At 43.8% G+C, this 11,462-nt stretch overlaps 1 protein-coding gene across 1 annotated transcript in view; it reads right to left on the bottom strand.

The window, feature by feature from the left end:
- The window catches only part of VWA3B (von Willebrand factor A domain containing 3B), a 76,950-nt gene extending 70,998 nt beyond the window's left edge, over positions 1-5,952 (bottom strand). Inside the window, exons 1-4 of the mRNA XM_068923531.1 lie at positions 5,878-5,952; positions 4,972-5,072; positions 3,644-3,730; positions 1,799-2,023 (exon numbers count right to left, since the gene is read on the bottom strand). Of these exons, the coding sequence (XP_068779632.1) occupies positions 1,799-2,023; positions 3,644-3,683 (265 nt within the window). The 5' untranslated portion in view covers positions 3,684-3,730; positions 4,972-5,072; positions 5,878-5,952. The remainder of the gene's footprint in view (positions 1-1,798; positions 2,024-3,643; positions 3,731-4,971; positions 5,073-5,877) is intronic.
- Between the last annotated feature and the right edge of the window lie 5,510 nt (positions 5,953-11,462).

Consider the following 11,462-nt stretch of genomic DNA (forward strand, 5'->3'; position numbering starts at 1 on the left):
AAGATACATCTGTATCTGATACTTTCCAGCTTGACGTACATACCATCCATCTGTGAGGCAGATGCATCTGTACTGTACTCCTGATATTATGAAGCTTGAAAGAAATTTTAATTATAGTCTTGTTTTACATTTTTTTCTGGTTTTGTTTAAAACAGGGCTCTAGGGCACCAACAGGCCTTGATTGTCCTGACCAGACTCACCTGGGGCCTCTACCCATAGGGTATTCAGGCCTGGGCACCGAGTCTTTGCTTGAGCTGTGTTTTAGGTATACCTGCCTCAAGTCCTTCCCCTGGCCCTCTCTCTCGGATGGACCTGTCTCCCGTTCAGTCTCCTGGATGGGCCTCTTGGACCTACACTGTAGCTTTGTCTCCAGTCCTGTCTCCAGTTCCATCTCCTGCTGCTCCTGACCTCCCCCTCCCCGGGGGAGACCCTGGACCCAGTTCATCACCTCACCTTCTCTGGGACTGCTACCAGCACCCTACTGTGCCCGTTGCGTTCAGACAGTGCAGTTCAGTGCAGACCAGTTCAGACTGGTCACTCGGGGCAGTGCCTGCGCTGTGGTCCCCTTGGGTTCCTGACTCAGCCCTCCCTTATGGAGCAGCCCTGCTCTTGCTCCTCTCTGACAGTCTAGTCAGAAGTGGGGGGAAAAAGCACATTTAGTTGTTTATAGGTGAAAAGATAAATGAAAGGTTTAGGCAATTAAACTTACGTATTATGCATTTACCTCTCCACAGGACTTGTAAATATTTGTCCATCAAACAAAATACAAAAGCTGGAACAGATAATGCTGTTCTCTTACACAACTAAATGGGTGCAGAAGTAGGTGCAACTAGGGAAAACTTCTGCAGTAGCTCCACTGATAGGAAAATATTAGGGGTGGGAATACTTAACGTCACAAAGCAGCTATTCTATGTAGCGTGCTGCCCTGTTAAGCCAGTACTTTTTGTTCTTAAATTTACACTGTAACAACACGAACCCTGCTTTACAACTTCTCCTTCCTCTACACCGTACAGGATTTCAGGATCTGTACTGTTGGTCTTTGAATGCCTTACAGGCACAAGCCAGCTGAAATCTTAAATTATACAAGCTGGAACAACTGCAATACATTACAACTCTTACTTCTTGGGCTGTAAGCTCTCCAAAAAAGAGACTATCTTACCATGATCTGCAAAGTACTATTATGGAAGTGATTAATAATTATTAGGAAACTCTTCCTCTCCAGCTGCCAGACAGATAACTGCAAAAAAGATTTTTGTACAGCCTGACTTTGCAAGAAAATCAGCCTGAATTCAAATCAAATTTAACTGCTTGCATAAAAATTTGATCCCTGATAATGATATACTATTCAGAAATGCTTTGGCTAGCCCAGATAATCAACCAGTAGACCACAGATTACAGCATAGTGTACTCCACATTTGCCACCTAAGAACGGACAGAGATCTGCTGGTGTGTTATTTTCAGGCAACAATTAACGGCCTCAGCACAAGTTATTTTCCAGTTGTAGCTAAACTGTAGAGCACCGGAATGGGGGCTAGGGTAAAGAAGCAACAGTACAGTTCAATAAGGAAAGCATCTTTCTCATATCAAGAAGAAATGGAGTTCCTCAGTCCTTTCATGTCCTTTCACTTCTGGCAATGTCAGGAAGTGGGGGCATGGCTACCCTTTGTGTCCTTAGTATAAAATAACAGATGATCTGAAAATCTCCTCAGTGTAGACTGTGGTGCAAAATGAGCACCACACTATAGCCTATTCTAAGTCTTCTCTTTTTTTTAATTCTGTTATTTTGTTTGTCTTATACCTTTCCTGTGCTGGAATCCAATTTGTGACAAAATCTGGGAGAGGGACAATTTATTTCTCTTGAGCCCATGAAGTTGAAGCCATTTAGAAGATGAAATAAGGGGCTGTACATCCAAGCCCCATTGACAGACTGCCAGTCTCCTTTCCTTTTCTTTTGATTTCTTCTTGTGGTCCTCCTTGGAATTTGAGCTCTCATGATCTTGCCCGTGCTTTGAATCAAAGGCATCTGTTTTAAAGAGAAAGGAGGGAAAAATATTATTTACACTTTAACAAAAAGATTCACTTGAATTCTCTCCTTTCTCTGCTTCTCTTCATGCTACTCTGTATACATACATCCTACCTCTCATTTTCTTCTATTACACTGAACAATGTTTTCAAACTGGAAAGCTGCCATACATCTACTTGCTATTATATCTCTTTTTTTTCATCCACATACATACACCTTCAATGTATTACCAAGAACGCATCTTTTTATGCTGAAATCTAAGTACTGACAAGGCTAAGTCCAATTTGCCAAAAGGCAGTTCCCGCAGTGCCTAAGATATCTGTCCTAAATATTGGGGATATTTCCGATAATAGGCACCCGAGGTTTGTCAGACAATCTTCTACATACACATTAGAAACATTATACAATAAATCAAGGATTTCTAACAGTTGTATATTAAATTTGCACCATTAGCAATGGCAGAGCTGGCTGGAGATCCTGACTTTTTTGCAAGGCAGGTGAAACTCCCTCACCTCATGTCCACACCACAATCATAAATGATGGTACTGGCAGTAGCTGTTCCAGGCTCTGTGAGGGACCACGCGCAGGCACAGGAGATCTTGTACATGAAGGTCCAGTTTCAATTTAAGTTGCACACAACAATGAACATACCTCAACACTGATTTTATAGTTAGCTGGGCTGGCTCCACCTGAAACTGGTAGCAGAGGCAGTCCAGGGCCTGGAGGGGTTGAGGAAGAAATGGAAGTGATGGCAACAGTAATGCCACTGTTCCTCAGCACATAGGGTTCCAGGAAGACTTTGGTATTTCTTGCTCATTCCCAAAATTCTCTGCACGAGTCAAGCTGGGTCTAGCTGATTAATTACCCTTGCTGTATCTAAGCTGATTTTCTGTGGACATGTTTGATTTTTCTGCCCACTTTTTGCAGCATCAACATTATCGGGAGTATCCCAGTTCCCCATTGCCCCAAATACTGTACGCTGTTTCAGCTGCAAATGTACTGCATGGATCTAACTGGTTCAAAATTCAAAGACGGGCACTTCTATCTTTAATGACTACAAAATAACCTTCAGTCCGGTAGGGAATACGATCAGACTTCTCTGCGAAGATAAAACATTATGATGACTGGCCTGGTTACAAAAGTTCATGAGTTAAAATGTTCCTCAGTTAATAATACATAAAGGAAATGAGACCGTGCCTTCAAAAATCATCTTTCAGTGTGACAGTAGCCTTCTATATGGGGCAGACTGGCACCAGCTCTTTCATAGCCATCAGTCCTACAAGCAGGGTGCTGTTGTGGCAGTCCTGTAGAGGCAGGCATGTTACCAGCCTCCTTCTCCTCTCAATACAGAAGCAGCAGATGTTAATTCTAGAGAGACACAGATGAAGGTAGGCAGCTGTTCAGGCACCAAATATACTCAGGCAGTGCGTATAGTCACTTGAACAGTCATCCCCAGTTTCCTCCTCAGAAAAGCCAGCACAGCACCATATACTGCAGAGGCGAGACTGGCACTGCTTCAGAATGATTTGTACACAGCTCGTAGACCACAGTTCAACAAATCAAAATGTAAATTATCCAAAAAACATGGAATCTGTGTAAAGACAGTCCTGAAATACTCACAGTCAGTCCAGGCAAGTCTCTTACGTGGATTGCCAGTCATGCAGGATGTCTAGATTTGAAGCTCCTCTTTGTTTTCTTCTTAAATACCTGAGGAATTATTATTTAAAAAAAATAATATATGGCCATGCACAGAACAGTATGAATAGGAGATCAACAGCACAGGCCTAGGTAGTAATAAGGAGAAGGCTAACATCAAGATTTTCTTATGCATATTAATAGTTCAGATGAAAAAGGTAGCTACCTTCCATGTCAATAAAGTGCGAAGGCAGATGTGACAGGGAACCCCTTCATACTCTGAAACGGAAATGCGAGAAACCAGCAATATGGTTCCCCTTCATCCCCTCTAAATTAGCATAAAATGTAGGCAATGTGGTTGCTTCCACACAGACACACCATAAAAAAAGAAAGTGGCACTTCGGCCTATTGTCAGACAGCTGTATTACATTCTACTATGCCTTTGCACTATACTTTACCTTTGCTATAATCCAATTTATGACTAAACCTGGGAGCAGCTGTGATGCAATTTCAGGAACAGATTCATAACTTTGTCTGGAAGACTATAAAATGATTCACAAAGGAAAAGAAATATTTGTGTATATATGTATATGCATGTGGTATAAGGCCCAACTGTGAATAAGACACAACACATGAACAGAAAACAAAATGCCAGGGGAAGCAAGGTTGCATATACTAGCTGAGTGCATCATTTTGAGACCTCATGTTTGGCCATTTCCTTATTTCTTCTTTTAATAAATATCCCTTGTTCATTCATCTTATTTATGAAGCACTAATAGGCCAGCTGCTAGCCATTGTCATCAAGCAGTTTCCTATGGGAAAAGCAAAAATGGGATAAAATAATAACAGGAGTGCACCAAAAGAATTAACATCCTCCCTCTTTCTTCTTTGCAGAGCCAAACATGCTATTTATTCCTCCAAACATGAACTTAAATGCCCATACAGAAATATATAAACCATTCCGGGCATTGTCTTGCTCGTGCAGAAAGACATTAGCAGTATGAAAGGCAGGGAGAAAAGTAAAAAAATAGGAGTCGGTCTGCATGTAACAGCTCAAGCATTCTGCAAAAGACATCTTCTAGCAGAATACCTCATTAGCAGTGATATCGTGTTAATGCAACAGCAGAAGAGAACGCTGACTATAGAGCGGTCAAGGTAGACAATGCTCATAGGGAGCGGGGAGACTTGTGTAATCTCTAACTGAGGGACGCAGAAATTATGTTGCAGAATTACGCAATGGTCTTATGGTAATAACTGATCTGCATTTCACATGCCAGCTTGTACTACAGAACTAATCCCAGATGCCACCTTACTTTAGAGATGCCCAGAGGTGCGGTGATAGATTTTCCTTTGCTTTAGACTCTTAGTACCACTCCCAGCCACTGGAACAGCATCTGTATGTGAAGAACTGGCACTGTATGAAAAGGAACATTTGAAAAAGAGATGCAGTGACTTCAACGGAAATAGTGAATTTACCTCAAGTCTTGGAAAGGCAAGCAAGATCAAAAGACATGACAACCAGGATAACCTTGAGCCCAAACTTTGAACCAAAACCGCGTTTTTTCAAAAGGCGAAGGAGAGTTCATGTGAGCACCTCCACCTTTCCCCTCCACCCAGCACAAAGAGTCTTCTCAAACCTTCACCCAGCATGTGTTTTGAGTTTTTAACAGATGTGGCAGTGTGTGCTGAACCCATGAAAGCAGCCTGTCCGACGCACCCAGAAACTCCCAGGGAAAGCCTGCGTGCTTTACAGCCCAAAAAACCCACAAGGGCCCACCAAAGCGCCAACCCCCCACCCCGACGCAGACGGTGCATGAAGGACAGCCATTTTCTCCATGCGGACACGGGGCAGCAGGTGGGCTAGCGAAACCACCTGGCGAGGTGGGCAGGGTGGGGCGAGGCCTGACCCACCACCCCGGGCCACCAGCCCTACCGCTCTAAGGTAACAGCACGCGGAAAGGGGCGACGGAGGGACACTATGGTCGCCGGGAGGGGGGAGGGCTACGGACCAGAGGGTCCGCGTCGCCCCTCGGCCAGGCAGCGGGGCCACGCGGAGGCGACGGCGCCCTCCCCGCTGCGCCTCTGCCCCTCCCCCCGCCCCACAGCCGTTGAGGCGCCCGTTGACGCTCGGCCGCCAGCGGGGGACTAACGGCCCCCTGCCGGCCGGCGCGCCCCCGCGCCCCGCGGCGCCCCCTGCCGGCAGCGCTGCCCGCCCTCACCTGCCTCCGGCCGCCGCGCTGCCGCCGCCCCCCCCCGGCCCCCGGCCCTCGGCGGGATGGCGGCGCCGCCCCGCCGTTGACCCTGGAGACGGCGCGGTTGCCACGGCGCGGCCGGGCGGAGCCTCCCTCCCCGCCTCCCCCCGGCCCTGCTGCCCCCTGAGGGCCCCCTTGCTGGAGCGGCAGCAGGGGGTGGGGGAGAAGGTGGCGCGCTAGGGCCGGGAGGGCTTTGCTGTCCGGTGTGACCGCTGTGTGCTTGTTTCGCCAGGAAGGAGGCGTTTATTCCCTGTTTTTTTGTTTTTTCCCCCAACTTTTGTCCAGAGCGGATTTCAAATGGAAATTGAGGTGTCGCCACAAGAAGTGAAAACGATTGTCTTTAAGTAACCGGGGGGGGGGGGGGGGGAAATCCCCGTTTTCCTGCCTCAGGAAAAACGTACGGGTCAAATAGTGAATGGATATGACTATGTTCATGAAATAGTTTTCCTGCCCCTGAAAGTCCTCTTTTTGCTGCTGACTTGCTAGGTGCAGGAAAAGGGGGCGGATTCCGGATGTACACCCTCCGAACACCAAAGTCATCTTTACGGAGGAATAACTGCCTCTCCTGATCTTCAAGCTCCAAAGTTTGGGCTTTCGATAATTTTTGCCCCTGTGTCAAGTTGCCCCTGTTTCAAGTTGCCCCAGCCAAGAAGGGGAGAGGAGCAATCGAAAAATGAGAGAAAAGACCTGATAAAAGGGTGGCAAATACACACGGTTTTGGTCCCGATGCAAGCTTTTTAAATGACGAGTTCAGTATGGAAACACTGAGGCGTAAAACTGGTAGAGGCAAAAACGGAATAAATTCATTGTAAACAGAAGCAACCAACAGCAAAATACGTTTATATTTTTAGCAACCAAGAGTACATAAATGAATTTGTATAGTCAAGCAGTCTCGTGGATCAGAAGGACTCTGCTCCACTATTTAGGTCAATTCTCAGTTGAGAGGGAACAATCAACAACCTTTATACTAAAAGTGGCTGCATGTCCTTCTTTTAAATCAGACTAACTATAGACACACTGCAGGGCAATTCCTATGCTTTTGGGCAAGGAGTAACTAAAAGTTACTCTAGTGTGGTAAAATATATGAAAAATGTGCATCGTAAACCTGAACTCAGTGTTAAAAGGCTCCCATTGATTTCAGGAAGCCAGAAACATAGGTCTATATATGCAGTACTTGGCCTTTAAATATTTATGTAGTTGTGAGCATAGTTTCCATCTAAGAAACAAATAGTACAGAACTGTACGCTTTCTCTATTCTGCTTTTGTTTACTGCGCAATCATAAAGTAATAAAAAAGAAGGTACGTTACTTTGTTGGATTGACTAATCGGTCTCACCTGTGCGTTCAGATAGAAATACCTGCCCAGGCACATGGACAGTGCTGTTCTGTGGCATGCCAAAGCATTTGCTCTAGCTTTCTGAGAAGGCTTAGTAAACAAAGATAGAAAAGAGAAGCTCCTTATAAGGCATACAGTTGAGATGTGTACGCTACTTTCGGGTTGGAAACCGTGCTCCAGCTTCTCATACAATTGGAATCAAGGGTTTAAAGACTAGCCTAGACATGATAACTCATTCGTGGTTACACAACTATTCCCCTGAGGTATAGAAAAGGCACTTGTTTCTCAGCCATGAAATAGTTTCCCATTATAGTATTAAAAATACTAGGTACTGCGTGTATTTGTTATGACACTGTCACTGCCACAGCACAAGTGTTTTCAGTGACCCCGATTTTCTTTCGGGTACTTTTAAAATTTCTCTTGAAAGTGCAGGTGCAATGGATTCATAAGTAGAGGCCCAAAAGTCAATCATCTAGTCAATCTCCTGATTTGTTTTGCTGCTCCCAGCAATCTAAGTTTTTCATCAAACGGCTAAAATAAAGACCTAGGTAGCTTTTTTTGCAGTGTACAGAATGAGTATATCTATCCTCAAGGCTAAGTATATGTAAATGTAGTAATTACACGGCAAAAAAAAAAAGTTTCTGATTATACGTGCTATAATCTTCTATGTAAACAGTCTGCCAAAAACACTCACTCTAGGCTTGGCTATGCTAAACAAAGTGTTGCAAGAAAACATTCTTTACAGTGCTTTGAATTGCAGCGCTTGTACAAGAGTCTCACAAGGCCCAGGGGCAAACGCTAGCCAACGCAAAGCTACTTCTAGATCCCACAGTTTTCTTGATCCATTAGGAGATTCTGGCTGTTGTTTCCTAGGTAAAATTCTTCCAGGCCAGAAAATGAGATGTTCTCTGCACATCAAATAAACATAGTTTCTTGTTCGTGTGGAAGCCCTGCCTCAGTCAAAGCCCACCATTCAACTAATGCTGAAAATGAGGAATGAGTTCTCCAGATGCTGCCTGCTGAATGAGGCAAGATCGAAAAATAAGGAGTCAGGGATCCAAGTAACTGGGAAGTGGGAATTCACTCCTTGCACAGGAATGATAAAAATAAGTTTTGAGCCATTCTGTCATCTGACCTTTAGTGTGAATGATGAAGGGATATTGATGGTTGGAAAGCATATGATTATGTCATTCAGTAGAGAATGTATTGTAATACTAGGAAGAGCAGTGCTGAGATTGTATTAGCAAGTATAACTTTGTCCTGACTTTAGAATATTTCACCTATCAATAAATACATTTTACCATTTTTTCTCATGGCAAAAAATCAGCATTGTCTGCATTTCCTTTATATTAGTGCTTACAACATGGAACTGTTTGCTTATTGTTTTTTATGACAATTCTTTTTCAACCACCATCAAAAGATAATGCACTCCCATTCTGCCTTCCAATATTAAGGAAGAAAACAAAACTCTTTAGCATTTTCCCTTCTTTTTTTTTCAGATAATAAAACAATAGTTAACACTGTAGCTCTGTAATAAGTGCTCTATCCGTGCAAAGCATTGTGCATGGTACATCTGATGTAACTGCTATTTTAGAAATAAAGAGACAGACTCTTGTATCAAAAAATTTCAGGTACTGACACTTACTGCTATGATACTATGAAGAACGGAGCCTCAGCAGGGAGTTTAAAACTGTCACACATCCTGCCCAGCACTATCATACTTCCTGTTGACTCCCCCTCAAAGAGAGACAGACAGGAATCAGTTGCAAGGGATGAGGAAGAAAACAAAAGTGGGTTGGATTCAAGCAGGATTAACGATGACCTTACTATACACATTGTTTACAGTGATTTTGTACAAAACCCGCACACTCCTAAGATACATTTTAACCATCACAGGCAAAATATAAAAGCATAAAACAAAAGCTAAAGAAGTGCACTATTTAAAAAATTCCTTTCTTGTGTACATTGTTCTCACTCATCATGAGCCTCCTAAAAAAAAAATGTCTTCAAGGTATGTCTGCACAAGTCAGAGGTAAATGAGCTAGCCCTAAATGAGCTGACCCTGACATCAGCAGTGGTATAGCAACATGAGTGTGGGATTTTGCCTGTTCCTGTCGAGAAGCCACGTAAATGAGCCAGGACAGAGCACTGGACAAAAGAGCTGGCACATTTAGCACTAGCTCAATCCTATCTGTATGGCATTGCATTGTACCTTGTAAACTTATCCAAAGACAAGTACTTTAAGTTTCTTGACATTCCTTAAATTGTTCCTTCAGATGTTCCTTAAGTTCCCTGTGTCAGAGCCATGTAACCTAGGGCCTGCGAGTTACTTACAGCCCATGAACACCTTTGGCTGTCTAATGTGAAGAAGTAATCACACTTTTGGATGAGGACGTAGTGGGGAATTAGCATGAAATTAAAAAATAGGCACTATGTAGTGGGAGAACAGAGGATGAAGGGAGGCATAGGAAATGGCAGATGGGAGTAAACTAAAACTTTAGGGGGAAAAGCCAGGGATAGGAAGGGGGTTAAAGGGACCGATGTGTGATATGTGGGAGAAGCAAGAACTCAAGGTGTAGTATAAGAGATCCACATTAGATCCACTAGGAAAATGGGAGAGGGATGAGATTGGCATGGTGGCGGTGATGTGCACAGGTTTTTTTTCACCCCCTTACCTCACAATCTATGTAATAAATTCAATGCGCTGGATAAACTGAGTCTCATGCTATAGGAACGCTGGAGCAGAGAAGAGGAAGGTATCGGAGTAGGAGGCGAGACAGTCACTACACATAGGTATTACCAAACTGTAATAGCTGGAGAACTAAACTATTAGCCACAGAATAATTTAAAAAAAAAATGGGCCTCTCTTGTGCATGTTTAGTGCCCATGTTTAGAAATCTACTCTCAGGCCTTGAGGAAAGAGATTAATGCTTCCCATGGAAGTTAGCAACTGGTAAGGCACAGTCTTCAACAGCCTACCCATCTTTTTGAGTTGCATGTCTTTTCTCTACATAATCATACTACACTGCTTCCTATATGGAATCTGCAAGAGGATGGTTGCTGAAGATGGACATACCATTTTGTGGCTTCTACTTTTCTTTAGATCTATACTTATCTAGAAGTGTTTCCAAATTGTTAGGAAATAGAATCTTCTCCTTCCTTGCAAATTTCTGTCTGCCAGTTATCCCATATAGCGTGGCCTGGGGCTCATGGAGCTGAGTTGTCACTGAAGAGGCAATGCTGCACGGGACCATGAGTAACAGGTTGATGAGAATAAAAAAAAAAAAAAACACAGAAGATAGTAGTGTCCCGTGACCTCTGTGTTTAACAAAGGAACTTGCACACCCAGGTTTGCCGTGCTCTGATACCCACGCAATATGTTCTGCCTTCCGAAACTGAGGATGAAAGATAAAAACACTGCTGATTCCCTATTGCCGTAGGGGAATATTGGCTTAGTTGTTCCCACACACATTTCCTTCCAGGTAGCCTGCTTGCACAAGCACGAAAGTATGCTTGCAGGCACTGTGCCCATACTGGAAAGACTATATCGAAAGGAGGAATATGAGGCATGAGGTGCACAGAAGTGCTTCCTGTCTTCCTCATCAAATAAGCAGAGGCTTTCACAGTCCCTTGTCAATGTGCTCCTTCCCCCTTCTGCAGTCACTCTTGTTTATATCATTTTCTTGAAGGGAGCCGTCCTTTCTTAAGGGGAGTGGAAAGAAAAGGAATTGGTTTCTTCTTCTACTGAGGAATCGGAAAAGCATGCTGCATCACATTTGCCATGGCATCTCTCCCCATTGTCTACCCATCTTTGTCTTTTCTTCACAGGGTGATTCTAGTTCACATGGATAGAAAGTCCCTGTTTCCTTCCACTAACATCTGCCTGCTAAGATCCTTTGGGCTGTGAACCTCCAGGACAAAGCTGGTTTTCCACTCTGGACAGTCTGGAAAGTCCTTGAAACATCACAGGCACCAGTTCTTTATAAACAGTTTAGTGAGAGGAAGGAATGCTAGAGCAAAGGTAGAGGCTAGGAAGGAGGGAGGGAAAAAGAGAGAAAGGAAGGGTTTTTTCCAGTGCTGGTACAACAAGCAGACAAACAAGATTAAGCTAGCCATTAATAACTCTGGTCTAGAAAATAGAAAAAAGTTCTTAAATGTGAGAACAGTGAGGACCTAGAACAGACTTACATCTGGACTATCAATGTGACACAAACTGC

Source organism: Struthio camelus, chromosome 1 (genome assembly GCF_040807025.1).
Source record: "Struthio camelus isolate bStrCam1 chromosome 1, bStrCam1.hap1, whole genome shotgun sequence".
NCBI classification, from domain to species: domain Eukaryota; kingdom Metazoa; phylum Chordata; class Aves; order Struthioniformes; family Struthionidae; genus Struthio; species Struthio camelus.